The sequence below is a fragment of the Callorhinchus milii genome, unplaced genomic scaffold, assembly GCF_018977255.1.
Source record: "Callorhinchus milii isolate IMCB2004 unplaced genomic scaffold, IMCB_Cmil_1.0 Scaffold11, whole genome shotgun sequence".
Taxonomy (NCBI): domain Eukaryota; kingdom Metazoa; phylum Chordata; class Chondrichthyes; order Chimaeriformes; family Callorhinchidae; genus Callorhinchus; species Callorhinchus milii.
In genome coordinates, this window is record NW_024704752.1 from 9,511,924 (window position 1) to 9,536,907 (window position 24,984).

The 24,984-nt window shown below is 42.8% G+C and overlaps 1 protein-coding gene across 1 annotated transcript; it reads right to left on the reverse strand.

The window, feature by feature from the left end:
* Nucleotides 1–601: 601 nt before the first annotated feature.
* On the reverse strand, nt 602–24,585 carry rubcn (rubicon autophagy regulator). The gene is made up of 22 exons (XM_042339360.1): nt 24,390–24,585; nt 22,679–22,832; nt 20,324–20,407; nt 19,155–19,314; nt 18,305–18,411; nt 17,860–18,019; nt 16,798–17,322; nt 15,976–16,020; nt 14,513–14,608; nt 13,233–13,348; nt 12,153–12,354; nt 11,239–11,340; nt 9,805–9,879; nt 7,747–7,807; nt 6,694–6,826; nt 6,080–6,225; nt 5,895–5,959; nt 5,005–5,243; nt 4,414–4,475; nt 3,643–3,796; nt 2,761–2,854; nt 602–2,474 (listed from the first exon to the last, which is right to left on the reverse strand). The coding sequence occupies exons 1-22, from the start codon at nt 24,437–24,439 to the stop codon at nt 2,323–2,325; spliced, it is 2,982 nt and encodes a 993-aa protein (XP_042195294.1). The 5' UTR covers nt 24,440–24,585; the 3' UTR covers nt 602–2,322.
* Between the last annotated feature and the right edge of the window lie 399 nt (nt 24,586–24,984).

Below are 24,984 nucleotides of genomic sequence, written 5' to 3' on the forward strand. Positions count from 1 at the left end.
TCAAAAGGGTGAAGTGTACTACATAAAGGCACACATTGGACAGACATCCTTGCAGCCTTAACTAACTAAAACATATTTTCTGTACATTTTGCAGGTTGGAATGCAAAGAGCAAATGGTCCCAAAGTTCAGACTCATCACATTCTTTGGTCAACAGTGAACTTCTTCCTATCTCTCTGTTCTGTTATTCTCTCCTGAAAGCGATGATTTATCCTGGACTCTTCCTATTGTCTGGTACTTTCAGTGAGCCTGAACAGTGAGTATCGACAGACTTTTCCCACTTTGGGAGGCATCAGAGCTGAACCTGTTCCAACCTGACATTCTCTAGATAGTGATTAGCAGTTTGTTTTCACTCTCCCAAGCCTAGTAGTCTTTATAATGCTAGCAAGGATCAGGTCTGGGATAATAAAATAATCCTTGCATTTGATATAGCGCTTTTCACGTCGGGAGGACGTCCCAAAGCGCTTCACAGAATATATTGTAAAGTGAATTGACTGTATATTTGTGGGCGAACGCGGCAGCCAATTGCGCACAGCAATGTCCCACAGACAGTCGTGGATTGAAAATGATCGATTTATTATTGGTTTTGGTTTTGGAGGGATTATTATTAGGTGTGTGGAGTAAGGAAACTTGCCCAAGGTTTCGCCCTCTGCCTGGAATTGAACTCAGGTCTCTCGCTTGCAAAGCGAGTGCTCTAACCACTGAGCTACAGGACTCCATAAATTGGGATCCTTGTAGTCTATGTGGCTTACTTTCACATTTGTTGCATTCACAATCGGCAGGAGTGCAATAAACATTACAGTTCTGAATCAGTCAGCCAGCACCTTTCTAAAGTGGGGAAAAGTGATGAATACTAGTCTGTTTGCATTGCTCATTTACACCAGCTCTAAAACCATCAAGTACTTAAGCTTAAAATCAATACATGTATAAATTTTGAAACAAAATCTCCATTACTTCAACTATCCTGAAAGCTTTTACAGTTTTAAGGCTGCTTCACCTAAGTGACCAGTCTTTGCATGCAAGCCCGGAATCAAATGCTAACAAACTATATGAAGTTGGGCGCATCAATCGAGTTTAATCCTTCCGTCACCTCAGTATATCCACTTTTTATAGAGGTCACAAGGAAAGGGATCAGGAGCAGGATCCCTGACTGACTTTTCCCTCCCTAACCTTAAGGAAGCAAGGCCGAATATAGCTTCCAGCATAGACTGGAGACTGACCCTGGGACGTGACCGCCTGTGTGACTCGGTTTCAACTATACAGTGGCTTTCCAATTAAACCACTGGGGGAAGTACAATCAAATGGCCTTGATAAAATAACTGTACAAGACACAAGCACCCCGGATCTCTTACAATGTGGCGCTTTGATGGTTCAGCGCTTAGAGGCAGTAATGACCAGGACACAGCAATGGTTTCTTTTCAATCATATATAGTATTTGATTCTTAAATGGCAGCACCCGCCCCATTCTCAGACCAACAAAGGCTAAGTTTACAACAAACTCCTTCTGCAGGCCTCATTGACTGCCTGAGGTACGTTACACTAACTCTTAACAGGGTGGCAATATACTAATCAGCACCATGGAGCAGAACCTGCATATTCAAACATGGTTTTTAAAGGATTTTTTAAAATAAATTAATTGATATAATGACATCATTATCCCTGTGGTTCCTGCCCTCAAAACACCAGGTGAGGCCAGTGTAGCATAAACTATAGTGCTGCACCTGAACCAAGCAATATTGGGCATCAGTCACAATATCAGCTAAAAGCAACAAGAGTACACAATACTAGAGGCAGAGAATTACTTTACTGCCTTTATAACTTAAAATTGCTCTTTATTTACCCGCCATGACTTCAATGTTGAACATATCCTCCTTCATCCAGGATAAATAGGACACAGATGAGGAGAAAGACAAGATGGAGGAAAGTGGATGGAGGGAGTGAAAAGAGTGGAGACACATTGAAGATTTAGCTAATTGAAAGCATGTGACGTAATCAGGGCAGGACAGAAACCTATTGCAACAGGCCAGCAAGTGATTGCTATTACGGTTTGCTCCTCAGTCCAGCCTCAATGAAATGAAGCAAAGTAGGCAATATCACTCTTCTAAATAAACTCATTAAGCAGCCAGGATGGACAAGTAAATTATTAACATTCATCAGCACAAGAAGGAGCACTTGCCAAGGTGTCTGCATCTGGCAATACAGATTGCATCTTCATTATAGCACACAGAGGACAGAAAGACTAATACAAACTCCCATATAGAGATAGTGCATCAAAATAAATTGAACTTCAAACATTCAAATGGTCTATAACCTCCTCTCACGAGTCACAATCGCTGCTTTCTGGGTGCGTCTTCTGGATCGGAAAAGTATAGTTCAGTGTTTTGTCTGGCAAGCAGTTCTCTCCGAGCTTGCAACCTCTCACACCGAGGACACTGATCGGACGTGAAACAGGATTTGTGATAACACGCTTTACATTCTGTAATGAAACAAAAACAGAGACATTATTCCAGTTACACATGTACAATTATGCTTCTTAACAATCCTTAATACAGCTTAGGAGGCTCCTTAGACCAGGCAACTAAATCAAGTGTATTCACCAGACCCAGGAGTGCTATAGCACATGATCAGAAAGTTCTAAAACAGTCACACTGTAAATTCCACACAAGAGATATACTGAAACCCAGCAATGTTTTAATGGATGTTTAGTATTTGAGGTTCCCGTAACAACAGTTTCTTCTTGTGATGCAATTTAAAGCACTTACCTTCACAACGCTTGCATTTGTTCAGCTCAAAAGGGAAGATGATGTCAGTGTCGTCACTGCAGAACTCACAGATGAAGCCTTTTGCTTGACAAAGCTAAGTAAAAACAAACCTCAGTTATTTTTATTGGATACAGCTTCAGCCCCAACATAAATTTCTATAAAAATGTGGGAACTTGACAACCCAGAAATAGGTAAATTTTTCATGCTTCCTTTTAACATAGGGATCTGCGCTGGTGGCCTCAGCCCACCATGTTATAACAGGAGTTATGCCCTGTAGCTGCCATAAATAGTGTGAATAAAAAGAAAAATATTGTGTCAAAAACAGATTGAAGGGCAAATACTTTCACAGTTACAGAATAAATGCATCCGGTGTTGATGGGAGAAAATGAAACAGTTAATTTGAAGGAGTTAATTGAGAAAATTGATTACTTTTGCTTGGAGTCTGTTTGACAGATCAGCTATTCAGAAGCTATTGAGATCAGAAATTGGTCTAATTTCTAGTCTTACTTGAAGCATTTTCGTTTGACACCTATGCCCTCCACTTGCTTGAAAAAGAATATTAAAGGGTGTACAGCTCCCCTCTCAGCCTTCAGCTCTCCTCTCGACTCTCTACCCCCTCCTCGCTCCCTCCCTTCCCTCCCCTCACCCTGACCATTTCCCCCCTGCTCGGGTCCTGACCCAACTGTCCAGCACCTTGGGACGTCCTCCCGACGTGAATGGCGCTCTATAAATGGAATCTTGTTGTTGTTGTTGTTGTATGAGAAGCGAAAAGAGAGTGGAATTCGACAAGGTGGCTCATGTACCATTTACCCACATGGACGAGTTGAGCTGAACAGCCCATTTCCAGGCTGTATCATTCTATGTCATTTAGATGGTACGTACCACACACTTCGCCACATGTGCCAATCCAGTCTTCACCAGCTCCCTGAGCCTACCAGTCAGCTCCCCTTTCTTTACCGCTGTCAGGTCATTCAACGAATACAGGTGGAGGTCCTCAGTAAGGTGGCCAGGTTCTGTGTCAAAGGTATCAAGGAGACTGGAAAGGAAATACAGTTTAATTGTATTGCTGAAGTACATTAAACCAAAAATAAAGCCTTCAAGAAGAAGTTCACAGTTTTCGCATAAGGTTACTTCCAGTTCTGTACAGAAAAATCAACACTGAAAATCAACATCTCACAGGGTTAAGAGATAGTAAAGATCGAAAAATAGTTCAGGTTCACAGGAAAGCTGCAGGCTGGAAATGTGGGAGCAACTATAAGATGTTTACACATTATACAATCACATTGTGAACAATAATGTGTGGAGACTACAGAAGAAACTGGGGAGTGGGGCTGCGTGGGGAATAATTTAAATACATCAGACTTTGTCCAGTTTGGGGTTGGAAAGAAATCAGCACATTATCACTGCTGGAGATGAGCCACATTTTGTTTCACTGAGAGTTTCTATTTTACCAGCCCTACGAGGTGTCAGCATGGCTCATTTGGTGTGTTCGCCTTCAAATACACAATCACTACCCTTTACGCTAAATACCATAAAGTGCTTTGAGATCTTTCAATGTTGTATTAAATGTAAGGCACTGTATCAGATGTAAGGATTATTATTATAAACAGTGATTGAGGAGTCAGTTAGTTTACGCATAAGATTTTCACTCACGTCTTTGCCAACCGACACGTCTTGAACAGATTCTTCATGTGAACCAACTGAATTCTCAGCATCTTTTTATAGAGGACAGGATGACAGGAATTTAGTTCACTCAGAACAGTCAGTTAGAGGACAACAGTTAGTTTAAAATCAGATGAAGTTACAGATCAGAATCTCCACAGCCCTGCAGCCAACAGAAAACATCCATACTTTGCCACTGGAATGCTTACCTTACACCAATAACTCTATTAGACTATCACCTGGGTAGAATCCCATTCTGACCACTACATTTACAACGTACAGTAGATACCAGAGATGATAGATGAACACTAGATAGGTGTCAGTAGTTGAATATTTAGATGCCAGAAGTTATAACTGATAGATAGGATTCATTGTTTCCTCATTATATTTCATGCCAGAATGGGGGAGGTGGAATGTTGCATGAGCAGGAGCAATGTCCGAAGCCCAGTGGCAGGTGATCTACAAAAGCATTTTGGCTTATTTCCAATTTGAGAGGAGAGCTACCAGTTCCTGGTGTTATAGCAACAGCAGATACCAACATTACCAACATAATGATATGTAGAACGGTAAACAATTGCTTACTCTGACTTGATCCAGGGATTTCACTTTGCGATATAAAGCACTGTTGATGTCCTGAACATTAAAAAGCGGATCATTCCAGATCTTACTCAACAAATCCTTGGAAAAGTTACTGACGTAATACTTGCTGAAATCCCATTTCCGCATGATTCGGCTTGGAACAATTGCCTGGGCATTCTCGTGGCAGCACTGACAGAAATACTTGCCCAGGTACTCGCAGTAGCGCAACCTCTTGATATAGTCTGGTGTAGAAAGCAGAGACAGTCATTAAGTCCAGGAGTAGCAATCGAACAGCTTGCTTATTACAAACACAAAATGCCGCACAAAATTTGCCATTGGTAGAAAGAGACCTTAGCAACACAATAGTGTAAAAGGGGGGAAATTACCTTGAAAGTTACATACATTTCATAACTTTTTACATGAACGTGATCCTTAGAAAAAGTACACCTCCTCCTGAGTAGCAGCTAAACATTATACAGGTAAAGAGTATGTCAATAATAATAATCCTTGCATTTGATACAGTGCCTTAGCAAGTCTTTGAGACGTGTCATAGTGCTTGACAGAATACATTGTCGAGTGGATTGACTGTTTATTTTGTGATCAACAACAACAAAATTACCTTTGTAAAGTGCCTTTCACGTTGGGAGGATGTCCCAACACACTGAGACTCACAGCCCCAAGGCAATTCGCTGTCCCATGGCAGCAACTGTGCAAGGCAATGTCCCACAATCATTGAATGTTGGCACCTAAATTCACCTACAAAATAGTTACTACATTTCACAGTGAAAATCCTGTGAACACTTTAAGATGTTGTCCTAACATGAAAGACACTATATCAAATGCAAAGATCATTATTTATTATTGTTAAGAATCCTAACTGTTAAGTAACTGACCTGGCTCCACTCGGATGCCACATCCTGCACAGCGGTAATTCTGTTTGGCTACGACCACCTTCCTCCTACAAACACAGAAAGTTCATTTTACCACTTGGTTTTATTCTTAATACAACTTTCAGCAAACCATTGTGTTGGTAATAACACACACAAAATGTTAATATTTGTGTAGTAGTAATCAGTACTTGGGCGATGGGTGAATGTTGAAGATGATTTGTGGTCGAGGTGGCGCCCATTCCAGATTTCCTCGGACCCGGATCCGTAATTTGTAAATGTCAGCATGTTCCCCGTCATCAGGGGACACTGGAAAGGAGTCCGGAATTGGCAAAAGCTGGGTAAGGAAAGGAAGTTACATTATACAGAGCAGGAGGAATTGACTGAGGAGAAATGGGTCAGTTCACATACAACATCAGCAGAAACTGATACAAACCGAATCTGAATGTCAAATATTAAGAAAACAGATGCAAGTAGATCCTCAGATTGAACAATTGGAAGTTAGTTACAATGCAAATTGTTACTACAGTAATTGGCCAGATTTAGAGGATCCTAGATATGAAATGGACATTTGATCCTGCTCTACCATTTTATTAGTTCATGTTTTTAAGATCATTTCTGCATACTTGCAATACCTTTACTTCCCAAGTCTCCATCTATCTCCCTTTTAAACATCTCAATTGATTCTGCATCTATGGCAAAATATATGACATAAATTAGATGCAGGAAACGCAATTGCAGCATTTGGACAGAACTTGCCCATACACATCAGGTTTCCGGGGAGATTAGCCCTTTAATTTCATACCTTCTGAGGAGCATCGTGTTCTGGAACCAGCCAGTCCAGCTCAGAAGCAGCCGGAAGCTGCATCCCCTCAAACTGCCTCAGAAGGCCCATGGCAACAGCTTCAGCCGAGTTTGAATGAAGAAATGAGAATGAGCTGCAACACAGAGACCCACAATTACCATTCAGTAGCTTGCTTGATTCAAATGTCTTCTTTTCATTTCAAAAATGAATATTAATGATAATAAATATTAATAATAATCCTTGCGTTTGATATAGCACTTTTCACATCTTCTAGACGTCTCAAAGCGCTTCACAGAATATACTGTGAAGTGAATTGACTGTATATTTGTTTGGCGAAACAATATTATTATTATAATGAACATTGGGGCTTTCTTCAAAACAAATTCCATATTTTATTCTCATTAAAATTGTCTTTTTATTGTCATGTAGTTTAGAATCAATATTAATTACATTAACAAAGCTATTCAGAGAGCATAAAGCATAACTAAACTTGTAATATTAGTGTTTTGTTTCAACCTAGAAGCTAGAAACTTGCAGAATCAGTCAGCCACTCAGAAATGGTCCTTTTCCAGTAGTGCAATGCTCAAAACTACAAATAAGAGCTCCCTGATGCCCCAGTAGGTTTAGATATCACAAGCCAGATAGACAAGAATGCAAATTCATCTCCTGCTGACTTCAATGGAGTCACTCCAATTTGCTTCAGCATCCCTGGTTAAGAACAAGGGGGACAAAGCCAGGATCCCAAGCCTGATTTTAGCGAGTAAAGGAGCAAAGGAGGAAATATTTCCAGCACATCACACAAACAAAGACCATTGTAACTGAAAGAAGTTAGGATTGATATAACTCTTTTTTTGGATCTTATACTGGTTAGAGTGCAGGCCTCAGTATTACTTTGCAATTATGGTGCACAAACACTCCTTTGCCACACCATTCTGAAGACGCTTGGGCAGGAAGTTGTATACATAAGCAATAAACTTTCGAGTTTTATCCAACACAATGTCAATGGTACAGGATGGAGCTCTTTAAAATAATGAAACTTTACGTTACACTTACATGGGTGCGGAATTCATCCTAGACTTGTTGCTTGAAGCCACACTCCTCTTTATATCTGCATCTGAAAAACAAAATAAAATTACACCACTCAGGATAGACACAGTGAGGATCATTCAGAAAGACAATTCCTCACAGTCTGATCATCAGTTTATCTGAACATAAATCCTAGATTTTCATCCCTATTTACTTTCTCAGTTGCGGAGAAAAAAATCTTAACTAGTTCCAGTAATAGGGACCAGGAATGACTGTCCAAAGTTGTATCTGAAGCTTCAATCTGCAAATGAAGCGGAAGCAACTGAACTTTTGTCAATTCGTAATCCCCTCCATTAAAAAACTAAACTAACATGGATCTAGGTCATGTTTCAATATCTTCTGCCAGATTGTTATTCAACACAAAAAAAAGTTAACAATAGGGAAATTCAGGAGTTTGAGTTATAGACTCTAAACCCATCAACACAGGCCCAAACATAGTGAGCTTCATTATAAAATAACTAAACTACTTTGTGAGGAACAGTGCCTGCTGTGCTTTTTCAGGGGGAGAGAAGAGTTCAGGGGCTCTAGAATTGCTATATCTTTGTTGATGCCATATCAGGACATAACCATTTTTCTAGGCAGTGACGCCAACAATCTGTTAAAGATTGAAGCAGTAAAATGAAATGTGTTATCCAACCTGAGAACCACACTCAAAACAAGTAGCACCAAGGGTTTAGCAATAAGCGACTTCACAGGGAGATGGAGACTGAAGCCAACGAGGAAAGAATGTTTCTCAAAGACACATGGAAAGGACCTTTCCTCAGGGCACGGCTAACAGTTTAACAGTTTCAGGAAACAGATTCTGCAATCTAAATTTAGAAAGTAATCCAGAAGTAAATCACAAGATGGTAAGAATGGCTAGATTGAATCATTGTAGTTTCTGACTCATTATTAGACTCACACAAGCCACAAAGTTGCTCAGCTTGCAGTTCGTTGGGAGAGTCTAAAGGTTCCATTCTAAACCTTAGAGGAGTTTTGCACCAAATGTCTGTACTTCTCAGTACAGCAAACCTTGATCTAGTGGAACAGAGTTTATCATCCCTGACAGGCTGTTGCAAACATTTTATAGTTAGGGATGACTCTGCCTTCAAAGAAATTTGGTGAAGGACAAGATCATTTGCCTATCAGCATTCCCCAAGTGCTAATCAAATGGAGAATTTAAATTAACCGGATTAGAAAAGTATGAACGTCATTAAGGAAAATCTTTCCTGTGTATTTCTTTATAACTGTTTAGCATATTAGACAAATGTAAGGTTGCAATCGATCTCACCAGACAGACTGTTAACATTATTTCTAAGGAAAGGTCCTTTGTGCAGTCTAACTACAACAAAACTCAGCACGCTCAATCACAGGACTCGGGGAGTGCTACAGATATTTAGTGGCACAAAGCAAAACAATGCATTTGGGGTAAATGGTTCAACGGTGCAGTCAGTGAATGCTCAACAGTGCTCAACACTGTTGAATGGTGTTGATCTCAGCTGGGATGGTAGTGAGAGAATTGGAATAAGTCTTGAAATCCTCAGTTTGTCAGGTGGTTGTTAGCAGAAATCTCAAATAGTTTTGAGAGGTCATGGGTTCACACCAAGATGTGCTCAGAATCTAGGCTGGCAGTCAAGTGGAGGAGTACTCCATTATTGGAGGTCCATCCTTTGGATGACATATTACCTGATCGGAACACTAGCTGGAAACAATCTACTTCCATCCCTGTCAATTATTCTCTTAGCTTTCTCTAGGAGGCAGAACAGTGCCTTCAAGATATTCTTCCTTCTACTTCAGGGAGGCACCCAGCACCTGACTATCACTTTGCACAGAAGAACATTTGAAAACACAACTCAGTGACATGGGCAGAGAACACAGATCCTCCAAGACTTGAACCCACATGAAACCTCCTAACACTATTTGTCCGGCCCAAAATTAACCTTGAAACTCTATCAACATGTTTCAAAGGTATATGATGAGCACTCCCTGGGGTCCTGTGAGGGAGGAGGGGAAGGAAGACACAATGACTAATTGCTAATGAAATACCTGAAAACAAGGATGCCATTGATGTTGAGAGCCCATTCGCAGACATATGAATGAGATTTGACTCATCAATACCATCTGTGTGACATAGTGACAACAAGATTCAAATCATTCTAAAGGATTTTCCCAGCAACGATGGTTATAAAGCGAGGTACTACAACAGGCTGGTTATCAGCAACATGCTCACCAATAGACCAAAAGAGCTATCACACTCTATCACAAGAAATGGATCAGCACCTTAATGCTCAACACTTCAGTGTTGAATGAACAGGATTCAAGGAGATTAGCACAAAAAATACATAAACTTCCAAGATTTGTGCTTTAAAGGAATGTTGTCCAGTTGAACTGGTAAAAATAAAAAAAGGCAACTTATCTTTGTGAATGTCAAATCTCAATTGTTTCCCTTCCCCCAAGTATCAGATTATGGGCTGGTTGCCAGACATGGTACAGATCAACCTCAAAAGATCTCTGCTTACCTTTCCCCTCCAAGAAGAATATTCATAAGTTGGTTAGACAACTGGCAAGCATAGGTTTGAGCTCTCAGATTTCAGTCTGGCTACAAAAGTGCAGTGACAATCAATTGACAGCAGGGGTGATTGGTGGAGGCAAAATGTGTTGTAAAAAGGTAATAATTTTAACAACCTAGGCCCAAAAAATGTTTCTGCATTGGCTGAATACAGAATAGTCCTAGGAGTGGAACGAACTATAGGTTCAAGTGTTGAGTAGTCAATTGTCGAAAGATTTGTGATCTCAGTAATGTAATGTACGACTTATACATCCATAAAAACAAAAGGTACTTGGTGTGGATGCAAGGCTCAGAGCAACCAAGCACAATTCCCATTAACGGTTTGGGGAATGGAGAGTAACAGTACTTAGAAAATGGACACTGGACTGATTGACCACAATCGTTTTCAGTCTGAACATTTTTAAGTTCCTCACTGGACAGAATCCTATCCTTCAGTGCTTAAAGGCATGGACATTTTTGAACTGTGAGCGTCCAAATAAAGGATGAGTACAAAATTAGCAAGATTACCATAATACCACTTCCAGAGTAGCAGGGATAATTGCCATTAAATATAGAAGAGATCCATGAAGATCTGTTTAATTGCTTTCAGGATAAATATAGAAACAATTTATCAAGTATACTGAGAGGCTGAAGGTTCCAGTGCTGCTCGGAAAAATCACCTGTGGAACAATGTATGTTGTAATGATGGGTCAATACCAAGAACGTTGTTAGCTTCCCCAAGCAGCTTGGACAAACCTTCAGTTTTATCAACTGCATATTTATTTCCCTGTGTTAAATTCCCTTCTCAAGAACTTAGTGAGTTGAAATTCTTTGCAGTCTGCTAGAAAGCTTACCAGAACTTTTTTTTCCCTCATTCTGAACTTCAGGTTTTATGGTAAATTCAGAGAAAGTTAGATAATTTGATACGAAACCTTTTAGCTCAAATTCATCCACTCCATCTGTGGATCCTGAATCAGTCAGAGGTGCAGAGCCGTGTGAGCTGATGGGAGACCCGCTCTCAGTGGTGGTAAAGGCTGTGGAGGGGAAACAGAAAAAATGTAGTAAACATTACATGCACATTACTGTAGTCAACTGGTCAACTGAAGCACTAAACTCAATAAGTGTACCATACAAAATGCCCACTGTGTGGCACTGTGAACAACTAGTTTGTGACATGCCCTGATTGACGTTAATGTTTCGACCTAATCCCAATATTCCCACGTCACTGATTGATCCCTCTTTCCCTGTTGTGCTTTGCACCTTGCACTACTTGGGTCAGGTTACTTTGGAGATTTATGCCAATGAAAGTATTGCTTTTATTTGAGTACCTCTGGTCTTGAGACATTTCTTGTGCTATTTTGAGGGGGCTGATATCACTCTACCTTCTACCACCAGATTCATCTATACAAGAGGTGAGTGACCACAACTTTTCCCCCTTTCCCCATGGTGGTCTTTTGTGTGTGTGCATTGGGGTGGGTGGGGAGCATGTAGGGGAGGGGAGGCAGCTAGAATACTTCTGTGTCATCATTACAGGCCTTCGCTTTTTTTACAAAGAAAGGATGAAATAGTCCTGGCTCTAGACTTCTCTAGGGTCCCTGTAAATGCCATGGGATTAAGTGAGGCAGAGTTGGTTCTGAGAGATTTCTTTAAGAGAAGCACTCTGTTGTGCAGCTCTGAGCCAGAGTCCAGACTGAAGACCAAAAGAAAATATTACAAAAGGGGAAAGTTTATGTCTGCCAGGGCCAGGATTTCAATTTTCAGCTACAACTACATTGTAGCATCAACAAAAATCTGCAACAATTTAACACTCATATAGAGTTTCTCTCCATTAACACGTCATATGTACTGTCAGACTCGGCATCCTGGATTCCCGGCGGGAATTTCTTGTTCCGGATCTGCTGACGTCGAATGCGAATTTTCTGTTTGAGCTCCTGTATTTCCTTGTCACTGTCCTCGTCGTCGTCCTCCATTTGCTTCTTCATTAGATTACACTTCATCAGCTCAATGGCAGCAATCAGCGACTCTGAGATACTGAAATGAGCGTTCTCCTAAGAAGAGCACACAAGACTAAATGTTAATGGAATCCGATTTCACAAAACATTATCTGTTGCTATAATTTAGTAAATGAAATACAATTGAACTTCTGAAGGTGAAAACAAAATCCCTATTTCTTTGAATTCCATCGCAGTCTGCTGTCCTGTTCAAATGTTGGAGATGACGTCCAAAAGCATTCACTGGATGAAAGCATAAAGCTGGAGGTGGATATGTCACACAAATTACACCAGAAATGACAGCTCTGAAACTTTAAACCTCTCTTAAGAGCTCTCTGTGCAAGCAAGTGGTTTAAGTTTTGCACACAAATGCACAGTCAATTCACTTTACAATATATTCTGTGAAGCGCTTTGAGACGTCTCACTACGTGATTAGGCGCTATATCAAATGCAAGCATTATTTTTATTAATATTATTGTTAAGGGAAAGGCTGGAAGTGTCTGTCCACGTATTAGTTGTGATACCTCTGCTGAAAGAAAGAAAAAGGCAGTCACAGGTAAAGGGATCTATCTCTCTTTTAAAAAAAATACAAAGAGCAGGTTGAGCGATCAAATGTTGTCCATTTAAAAAAAAAAGCATCAATAAATCATGATTAAGCCTATGTAAATCACTTCCCTTCCACTTCCAGGTAAATTGCCTCATTCCTCCAGGTAAAAAGTTACAGCCCCAGAAAAGACATTTGCAACCATAGAAAAACATGAGCCCTCAAGCAGAGTTCATGAAGTGGAGGGACGTGGAGGAGGTTGGACCTAGTAGAGCGGAGGCAGCGGTTACTGCTGTGGGGAGAGAAGAGAATAGAAGAGCAACCAATGTCCACCACTATCCACCACACTGCCACACACACACTATAGCGAAGCAAACATTTTGAAGATTACCTTTTCCAAATCAGCACAACTTCCAAAATCCTGCTCAGACAGGTAGCTGATCAGTGACTGGCCTTGGGAGGGACGACGGAACAGTCCATCAGAGCTGCTTATATACTTCACACCTTCTGTGGCAGAGGAAACCGTTTTAAGTTATGAGTCATAAGAGCCCATATCCATATTGGCCGCAACATCTGAACATTGGCCTCGAATTTACCAAAGTGGATGTTGAACATCTATACATAGACTATCAGACTATTCAGTGATGTCACAAACTTCCAAATGGGCCAGAATGTCTCATGGAGAAGCTCAATACTTTGGAATGAGATAAATAGCCAGGACTGGAACTTGTCAATTCCAAGTGCATGGGTCCAGTTGCCAGCTACCTTCCAACAACAAAATCCTGTTGTGAAGTTTATCATGTGACAACACCTAATCTTTACAGATCTTAGCCCACAAAAGGATACTTATCTGTTTTAACAGAGCATGTGATAGTGATTTTAGGAATTTGTAAAGGAAAAGTTAGGCAAACAGACCAATTCTTATTAGATTAATTGCACTTTCTCCTATTTTTAAACGTGAATTCCGTGATAAAGGTAAGGAATATTAGTGGTAGGAAATGGAACGGTTTCCAACTTTAAGAACCAGTGTCAGTAACTAGCATTTCCAGGATATGTACAGCACAGGTTGGTTGCAGAATAAAGCTCCCTCTAATTATTCCACCAATGTGCTTCAACCCCAACAACAACAGCAACTTGCACTTATATAGCGCCTTCCACACCGGGCGGCGTCTCAGAGCGCTTAACAATGGTGGAGCCCAAGGCCGAGCCAGGGGGGGGGGAGAAGGTGACCGTAGGTGCGATCGAAAAGGAAAGTCTTCAGGCGCGACCTGAAGATGGGGAAGGAGGAGGCGAGACAAAGGGGTTGAGGGTGGGAGTTCCAAAATTTCGGGGCGAAGTGGCCGAAGGCACAGCCGCCGATGGTGGAGCGGAGGATTCGGGGGACGTGGAGGAGGCCAGACCCAGTAGAGCGGAGGCAGCGGGTATTGCTGTGGGGAGAAGAGAACAGAAGAGCACTCCCTGTCTCACCAATGTACACTCCTGTCCATCCCACCACTACACACACTCTATCAGTTATCTTGTGGTGCCTGTGTCTAAGTTTGACAGTTTAGTACCCAAACCCATTCACAAGGGATACTTAAGAGAACATTTCATCCAATCATCTACTCAAACATTTGCACCAATAACCAATACTTAAGCTTAAGAAAATCAAATATTTTAAATATCACTCACCACCTTCCATGTACGGTGAGCTCGGAGTGCTGACCTCACTACTCTGAGCTGAGAACGGGCCATATTCCTTCATGTTTGGGACATCTGCCTGGGATTCTAAAAACAAAAAATTACTGTCATCTTCATGCTCTTATAAAATGGCGGAACAGGCTCGAGGGGCTGAATGGCGTACTCCTGTTTCTATGTTTCTATATTAAAATGTGTAGGTTTAACTGTAGTGATTTTCATTCTTTCAATAATTAAGAATCTGTCCCTCTAGTCCAACGTTGTTTGCATTCAAAGAACACCTTTGAATGTCACTTTGTAAGGCCTAAAACTTTTAAAAAGGACAGCAAACTGCTCTGGCATTCAAGAGAATAGGCAAAACCGAACAAAATGTTTTAACCCTCTGGGTGCCTATAAAATGATTTGTTAGCGTGCTGAACCAAAAGCAGGCAGAGTGAAACGAGTCAGATGTGCATGGGTTTTACTTGACGACCATTACCAAGTGTCAGTGAGACCAGTGACTGGGCCACTCAGATGTTGCTCAAGCTCAAGTTGAATTTGCTTTGATAAAGAAATGTTAAATATAACCGATCCATGGATTAAAACTCGATGGAAGTTTTGTCAATTGAATAGACTCATTATGTGATAAATTTGATGACAATAAAGTTACAATGCAGTGAATCCATCGGGTTTCGCAGGGGCAGCAACAGAGTGACACAGCCCTCTCGTTCTACGTCTTTCTATTTCCCTCATCCAACACTACAAAAGCATTATTCCCAGATCCATAACACAATAAGGGAAGAGACGCAGGCTCCCTCTTTCCTCCAAATGACTTGCTCCAATTCAACATTTGTGGAACTGACCAGATCTCATACCAGAGGCTGGTCCATGGAATGGGGAATGTAACTTTTTTTTCTCACAAGTCAGACTTAACGCTTAAATTAACCGCACCATGCAATATCAAGTGAAAATGAGAAAAGATAAAAAGAATAATAATTCACAATGCAAGTAGGGCACAGAAGTGGTACAACTGGTCATATCGACAGGCACCAGCCGAAGCCCAAACTCTAAATGGGCTGCTTTTAAACACCAAAGAAAACATTTAGAATAATCCTTAAAATCTTCCAAATGATTCCTTCAAATTAGTGTATCCCCCTTATCCTAAGGTGTGATGGGTTTATATTTTAACAGAAAAGCTGAATTATTTTGTTCTTTCTTGAATGATCGTTGCTGAATATTGCACGTGTTCTTTATAAGTTAAATGGGTTAAACTTTGTTGCATTGTGAAAGCACAGGGTAGAATAACAGATGCTTTGTGGTGGTGCTCAATGGCAATCTTAGAAATGTCGAATAATCAACAGCTCCAATTCTGTGCTCTGTATACAACAAAACTGAAAGAAATGGTGTGATGAACTGTAGTAAAGGCTGCATGCTGCTTCGTTATACTGAAATGAAATTTGCGACAATTATTTCCAAACCTTCCACTGGATCCTCCACTATAAGAGTGATTTCTCGGATGTCTCCTTCAGAAAGCCAAATACAGGAAACGAGAGGTTAAAGTCAGAACCATTAATGCAGATTAGATTCTTGACCCTCCCTCTCTCAAAACATCTCGAGACAGAAGTGGCTCCATAGCTAAGGAAGGGGAAGGGATAGAGGAAGAGTGACAAAGACCTACAAGATCTACTCACTGACATATCTCACAGCCGTAACAATCAACACTTCCTCAGGAAGAAACTTGTGGAATGTGGAAAGGTAACGTTTTCAAGTTTATTTCTTTCCCAACTCCAGATGATCAACCTATATTACCTACCTCACTAGAGCAATGCCAAGTGTTGATATCATTGGTAGCTGGGTCTATACAATTCTGTCATAACAAGATAATTATTCTTATTCATCGCCTCCCCTGTGAAGAAACATTTTTTGTCTTAAAATTGACTTGTCTTTCACTTTCTTGCATCTTCCAGCATCACAAGCAACCTTGGAGCCAAGAGGCAGTGTGGAGCAGAGCATCAGAATATCCTCGGAAGTGTTTGGTGATGTACATAGTTCAGCCAGTGACACACTGGAAATTGCAGCCCAAACCTGTCACCATCTGAGATTTACTCTGCCATCGGAACGATCGGGAGTGGAGGCTCTGGCTGATTTTCTATCTACTGAATAGCCAAGTTCAGGTCAATTTTTCCTACTTTAATCTTTCATTCATCAAAAGAAACCCCATGATATTAAATACAAACAGGTACACATTAAGGCACGCAATGAAGAGATATTGATTTAGAAATCCCAGAACCAAGGCTCACCTGTCCGCGATGTCCTTGCAGCTGCTAAACCTGTGTCAGAATGGGAACGAACATGGCTTTTCTTGAAACTGCCGTGTCGTTCCAGGGTCTCAGCCTCAGAGAAACTGGAACGTCTTGGGAGAGCCAGCAGAGTGGTACTGCAGCTAATGGTAGGAACTTGTTTTGTAGGTTTACCTGGTGGCTTTGCACACCCAGAACCAGAGGAGGTACCACTGTACTGGCTTGAACTGCAATCCCTCCGCCCTAGGTTCCCAATAGCCAAGTACTCGGGTCCATCATCCATTTCATTTGATCCTTCATCTTGTACTTCATTCCACGTGTCCTCACTGTGGCTAATAGGAGTACTGACTGTTGTTTCACTGACAGGAGAAAATGGCTCAATAGCAGGAATGATATTGAATTGTGGGATTACGGAAACCTGATTAGACACTGGCACGTCTTGGGAATCCAGCAATATTGGAGACATTCTCTTTTTGGGTTCTTGTTGAGGGTGGCTTGCATTGAAGAAACTTGCCGATGCATTGTCTGTTTCAAGAAGGCATAAATAAAAGAGAAAGATTTTTGTACAGTTCAAAGGACATAAGTATCAACACTTTGAGTCGACACACTAATTTAAAATTATGTTTTTAAAGCTCACCATTTTTAAAAGTACCTTTGAATTCCTGAAGGATGCAATTATTATGTCACACTTGAAAATATTTAAACTGTAAAAACTGTTCATTTGGAATTAGTAGCAAGATCATTATTATTATATTATTATTATTATCATTAAGCCAGAGTCTAATCTTTATAACTGTTCATCATTTTTTAAAATCAAATGAAGATTCCTGGCATCTATGCAGTTTTCCCTTCCTGTTCTATGTAAATTCCATGTTGGTATAATCTGTTTGTTACACACCTATGTGGTTGGTTTATGTTTTGATAAAAGGCATGAATTTTATTTCATTTTCTGAAGACGTTCTAAATCTATGTTCAAGCTTCTCACAAAGCTATAAAATCTATGAGTTGGAGGCAAGAGGCTTTTCAAAGCACTCTTGAACATTAAGTATTCTGAGCTGTTACCTGGAATAATCCCACTTGAAGAATGGTATGCAAGGCTGGTATATGAAGCAGTATGTCTCCTCTGGACTCCCTCCACAGGAGGTACACACTTAAACGCAGGTAACCCAGTTAAACTCCGACTTTTCATCATTGTCAAGGAACAGCTGCATCTCCGAGCAAACTGAAGAATTAAGAGACAGCACACAATTACAAGAACACTGAGACAAGATGCACACTTCAACTCTCCCAGAACAAACCACAGAAGGTCTGAATGAATCATTCCAGTTTGTTTTTCTACACTGACTGACTCGGATTTGTTCTTCCCTATTGTAGCAAAATTTAGCTTTTGTAACACTGGACTCCAGATCTTACAATTCAGCAAGGTTTAACATTCCACAAAATTAAATGAATTAATTTTAAATGAAGCTCTATATTAGGTTAATGGTTTTCTCAGGAAGTGTCTTACCACTGACGCATCAATCTGAGCAAGGATTTTGGGATTATTCTGTTCCACAGCCTCCAAACATTGGAACATAGCAGTCACATGGGCGTCACTCAACAGAAAAGCAGATTCTGTAGGACAGAAAACAGCGTCAGCTTTCCATAGCCAGGAGCTCAGAATAAACACCAATTGTTAATAACAACTTGCATTTAATAAGCACCATTCACGCTCAACAGAGAAAAATCAGCACTTCTACAATAGTAATATTCAGCTCTGGGCCCTGGAGCATTTAATCTTGAACCCTTGCAACTGCCTGTAGCTCTGCGTTACTACTTCACATTGTCTTTGCTAGAGATTTGACTGTATTGTGCCTCAAGCTGTATAATAATAATCCTTGCATTTGATGTAGCACTTTTCACGTCTTCTAGTCGTCTCAAAGCGCTTCACAGAATATTTATAGCCGGTAATGCAAATGCTGCAGTGGAAACTGACTGCTGCAGGCACAGCTTCTCCTTTTGCACAGCTACAGCTATAAATGGCAGGTCCTGAACAGGAAGTGGTGCAAAAGAACTTCCTGGACATTTTCAGTAAAACAGAGCAGAACCTCAAAATGGAAATAAGATGCTATTTAACTCTGCTCGATGCAGCTCAGTTTTATATTCAGCATTGAATTTCTCTTCAGTCTCCTACAGTCTGCAGGCTTTTTAAACCCACAATCAGCTTTAGCTAACCACTTCCTAGTTTATCACCCTCTCTCCCATGCTTTTTCAACCTTGGTGCTGCCCTGCACCTTGGGTTGGCCCCAGAGTTTACCCTTCCATGATGGGCAGCAACCATACCCTGGCAGGCACAACTTGGACATTAGTTTTGTTACCTTTGTAGAATTTCCTGGTGTGCTGATAGTTACTGAGCAGTGGTTTGAGTTGGGAGGACAGGCAGTGTAGTTGTAGGCTGTGATAAAGCCAGCATTCTGCTTTGTGAGAATTACTTTTTGGGGCAGACCAACTCCGAGATTGTTCATCAAGGTCCATAAACTGAGGAAAGAAAAACACAAATTGTTTTTCCCTAACAGTTACAGGAAAAATTATTCACAATGTGAGTTTCAATTCAAATGCCCTCTTAAAATACAAGCACATTCTGATCAAATACAGGATAACGTTACAGTGACCATAACTACAATCCTTTCAATTCCATGTCAGGAGGACATCGCAAAGCGCTTCACAGCATTCACTGTAAAATGTAGTGGTGTACATTATATTTTATGTATTTGATGATCCAAGCTCCCTGATGATCAGACAGATAACTAGGAGTTCCACTTCTCTATCTCTGTGCAGTGTTGCACTTAAAATAATTTTTCTTTTTGCCTCTCAATGCCTTCTCTGCTCCCCTGAACTGAATTCCTGGATTCTCCTCTCTTTATCAACTCTGCTTTTGCCTCTCATGTGCTGGGTTCTACTCGGCCAATGCTGTATACCATCCAATACATGGATTATTATGATAGAGATTTCAGCCTCTCACTACTTAGCAAGAAATACTATTTTGAACAGTAACCTCAGTTTTAGTCCTACAATACATGTGACTTAAAATTAACCCCAAATGTCAGGAGCTTTGAGACACCAAAGCAATATAACAATAATAGACCAATCAACATGGAGAAATGTATATATGTGTTCCAAAAGATTTGTAGAAAGCTGTTGAATTAAGATGGTGAATGTAATGTTAAAAAGGAAACCAGATACAGCAAAACTCTCATTAGCAGAAAAAAAAATTCAAAAATCAGAATTCTTTATTTCCTCAGTGTTATTCAAAGAATCAGTGGCAATCCTACAGAAAATATGTGCATACTGCATCTTTAAACAACTTAACATTTACAGAAGGCACAGAACATATACTGGACTTGTTGTATTCTACGAATGCCCACAAATGAGAAGTTCTAATTTTGCTGATGACAATCCCATTGTTATCATGAATTAGCCAAACCAACACAGCTGTAACTCAGGTAAATGCTGTGAGGTAGTGAGTATCTCTTGCACTCTGACTTACCTGCTCAATATGGTGAGCAAAGCGAGGGCTGACCCAGCAAACATCTTTTACGAATGCCCAGTAATCCTTCTCCTGTGAATATACCTGGTCACAGAAAACAGAGCAACCACTGGTTAACAATTCACTCACTCCAACACTGGCAGCTTGCTTCCAGACATTGAGTTCCAGTCAATCCAGACTAATGTGTTGCTATCATTGACTAAATTACAGAAATTGTGAATATGAGTGCACTACTTCATTATGTCAGGGTCAGACGTCAACAAATGATGTGCTGGTGACTGCCTCACAATTGGCTGGAAGTCACCGGACTACCAGAGAGATACTGCACACTGTGTACAATGCAGAGAACTAAGAACATTGTGTGAAATACCCCCATAAACTGTTAGATTTTCTATTACAGCTTTGTGTTTTATTAGGCAACACTCACGATGGCGAGTGTCCTGTGCCAGAGTTAAGTTTCTTCCCAATCCCAAAAAGATGACCTGCCATAAAACTGCATCAGAATAGCTGCTGAGGTTCAAAAAAACTGCAGTGGTAGTATGACCCCCCATACCCCCCCCAAAAAATGATATCTTCTCAAAATACATGTGGTTTACTTGCAAGAAATTGCAGGTCAAGAGGTCACAGGTTTGGGGACGTGAGGGAAAGGAAAGTTATAGACAGATACTAATAAGCATTTCTTTACACAAAGACTAATAGCTGGAGGGGATAAGAGGAAGCAATAATTTGCCATTAGTAAGAGCATTTTTGTTATTCTTGTGAGTGGCTGTACACTGACAGTTTAATAGCTCCATATAGTCAATGCAGACGGGTGTACTCACTGCAGGATTAACAGTGGTGTTGCTTTGCTTGAAATTTAAATCAACTATTGATCTATAATAGATCAGTAGAAAACAGATGCCTGTTAATTTCAACTATGTGTTATCACACTGAAGACCAACATACACTTGCTGGACTGGTACAAAGGTACTCACTGAAAGCACTTGTTAATCCTTGAAGGTTAATAACATTGCAGTCTGTTATAACACACAATGGACTTCATTTGTGTAATTATAGCAATGCTACTCCATTCTCTAAGACAAACACACTTGATTACGATTGGGCCTTCATAATATGAATTTCTGTCCAAGGAAGCTACACTGCACCAGTAACCACACCAGAACGTGACATTGAATAGTGCAGGTCACAGTGCTCCCTGTGTCTAGTCACAAGACACCAGCCGCTGCTCTGGCCAGAATACCAATACCTGCATCTGATTTCTGAATATGGAGATAAGGATTTGGGTTCCAGCTCGCTCCAAGGCTAGGTTATTCTTTCAGTGCTACCACAAAATCATTTTAGAACAATGCCTCAGGCAATGCAACCTGTGTCATGAGGGGTCATGCAATGGAAAATTGTTTCTATTCATTGCATTGCACATTAGGTCCACTGAGTGCATCAGCCTACTGCATTCAATCAACCCCCTTGACCTCAGGGATCAGGCTGAAAGACACTCTTCTTGATTTTACAATTTCCTCCACATTTTAAAACTGTGAGCAGCCTTGCAGCTGCTCTGGCACTGCAAAGGCAATAATGGAACAGGAGGTTAAGGGGAAAACCAATCAAAGTAAAAGCAATTTGAAAAAGTGTATATATAACAACACACTGCCTTTCCTCTGCCCTTTGAATCCCAGTCACACACTTCACCATACAAGGCAGCCATTTAAAATGAAAAGCTTGCTGGCCTCAATCAGGCTTTACAGTGTAATGATGGTAAGATCTTCCCACTGCAGCAGGTTTAGGAAGCAAACCTTTGGAGAAGTCCTTGGGACTTGTGCTAGCGAGTTTAGCTATTGACACACCACAGCACCAACCATTCGCAGTAGAATTTAAAATTTATCAAGTGCTGATGGAATTTGTCAGTGATCAGGCCACTTTTGGGACCGGACACAATTTACTGTTTGGTTGCCCTATTGCTCCAGCAGCAGAACACTAAAAGATTAAAGTTGCAATTCTAGTTCTGGTACATTTTCTCCCTTTCCACACAGAAACGGTTTTGTAGAAATGATCTGCTGATCGGTCCCCTGGTGTGAACTTATGGAGGGAGCAGGCATCAGGGCTTGGTGGGCTTGTTGAATCAAACAGTCGTTTCTTTTTTCCATGCCTCAAGCTTTTATTCCTGTTAATTTCCAAACCCTCATTTGGCTGAGTTCTGGCAATTGCAAATGCAAATCTGACAAATCTACACAAAGGAGCACAGTTTTACAAGCACACACTCGTCTCTTCTCTCATTATTGCCACTGTAGAAAAGTGCCACATTAGCAACTGAACTAAACTGACACTGCAGCAAGCAAACAAACATGATCACTCACAGACCTTCTCCTCCACAAGTCCGTGACACATGATGTTGTTCATGTCTTTACAGAGTCGCTCTAACCCACCATACTTGGACCAGACATTGGGGTTATTTGTTGACAGCAGCCCCTCCACAGTGGTCCTCAAGCTTCCCAAAAGCTTCCAATGTTCCTGTCTGAGGGAACGGAGGGAAATATAAGAAATAAATTGAATGAAAAGCAGGTTAGGAGTATTAAGTTACTGTTTTGTGGTTCTGTTTTGAATGATTCTAAAGAATGATTCTGAGATGAACTAACCAACAGACAAGGACCTTTCCCAGCGCTATGACTCCACTTCAAATTGAATAAACTTACTAAGAGATCAGAGGAGTTGGAGGGAAAATAAGATAAATTAACAGGTCTTCAGAGTGAGTGATGTCGTGAATGGGATGGGAGAAGCGTTTGATTCATGAGATCACAATATCAATAGAAGGTACATCTGGACATTGCCTCTCACCAATTAGCTCTTTTAAACCAAAACCAAAGAAGCACACGTACAGACTCACACTATACACCAACAATGCCCCCACCTTCAGGAGTTTCTCCTGGACAAAATCATTCCCAAGATCATGTCGCTCCCTTGCTCTCTCTCTCTCTCTCTCTCTCTCTCAGCACAAAGCTGCTAAATGTGTTAGACAGGGGAACGGATACCAATGGCTGGACTGTGCCAGAGACCATCATGATCAGACAGACAAGGTGTTCGTGCATGTGACGGGGCTGGGCTTTGGCCACACCTGGGACAGTCCAGTTACCGAGGACTGACCTTGGGGACCAGCCCGGGCAGCCACAACACATTACATGTGTCTTAGCGCCTTTCAGGTCAGGACCTCCTAAAGTGCTGGACGGTCAGGGATCCGTATCCGAGCTGGTGTTTGGGATTGGCGGCGGGGAGGTTGGGGGGAGGGCGGGGGGGAGGGCGGCACGGAGGGTGGAGGGGGAGGGTGGTGCGGAGGGGGAGGGCGGTGCGGAGGGGGAGGGCGGTGTGGAGGGCAGAGGGGGAGGGCGGAGGGGGAGGGCGGTGTGGTGGGCAGAGGGGGAGGGCGGAGGGGGAGGGCGGTGTGGTGGGCAGAGGGGAGGGCGGAGGGGGAGGGCGGTGTGGTGGGCAGAGGGGGAGGGCGGAGGGGGAGGGCGGTGTGGAGGGCAGAGGGGAAGGGGGAGGGCGGTGTTATGGGCGGAGGGGGAGGGCGGCACGGAGGGTGGAGGGGGAGGGCGGTGTGGAGGGCAGAGGGGGAGGGCGGTGCGGAGGGCGGAGGGTGGAGGGCGGTGCGGAGGGTGGAGGGGGAGGGCAGGTGGGGGGGGGGGTACAGGTAAGAGGTTGACCAAAGGTTACGGTCGAGATCCCACTGATCTGAGGATCGGAGACCTGGGGTGGGGGGGTGAGGGTGGGGGGGGGTGAGGGTGGGGGGGTGGGGGGGTGGTGGGGGGGGTGAGGGGGTGAGGGTGGGGTGGGGTCAGTCCAGGGACAACAACAACAACAACTTGCACTTCTCTAGCGCCCTCCCCGCTGTGGGCAGCGTCTCTGAGCTCCGGAGACCAGTCCAGTTACCGCAGCCTTTCCCACTGGACTACCGGGAGCCGAGACACTGACACAGAGACCAACCCCCTCCCTCCCTCCCTCCCTCCCCCCACACCGGGGGTCGGAACCCGAGGCACGACATCAGCAGTAAACCCCGGGCCCGGGCCCGGCCCGGTACCTGCTCTCCGCCTCCAACTGCCACGGACTCTCTCCCGCCGTCGACAGCATCTCCCGACCGGCGGCCCCCGCAGCCGCCGCTGCCTCAGGACCGCCTGACGGCGCTTCCCGGCCCCGTCAATCGCGGCCTCCTCCCCGGAGCCTGGATCCGCCGCCTGTCAGCAGAACTCACTCGCCCCCACCCAACAGCTCCAGCCCCGCCCGCCCAACAGCTCCAGCCCCGCCCAACAGCCCGCACCGCCCGCCCAACAGCTCCAGCCCCGCCCAACAGCCCGCACCGCCCGCCCAACAGCTCCAGCCCCGCCCAACAGCCCGCACCGCCCGCCCAACAGCTCCAGCCCCGCCCAACAGCCCGCACCGCCCGCCCAACAGCTCCAGCCCCGCCCAACAGCTCCAGCCCCGCCCAACAGCCCGCACCGGCCCGCCCAACAGCTCCAGCCCCGCCCAACAGCTCCAGCCCCGCCCAACAGCTCCAGCCCCGCCCCCGCCCAACAGCTCCAGCCCGCCCAACAGCTCCAGCCCCGCCCAACAGCTCCAGCCCCGCCCAACAGCTCCAGCCCCGCCCAACAGCCCGCACCGCCCGCCCGCCCCCACCA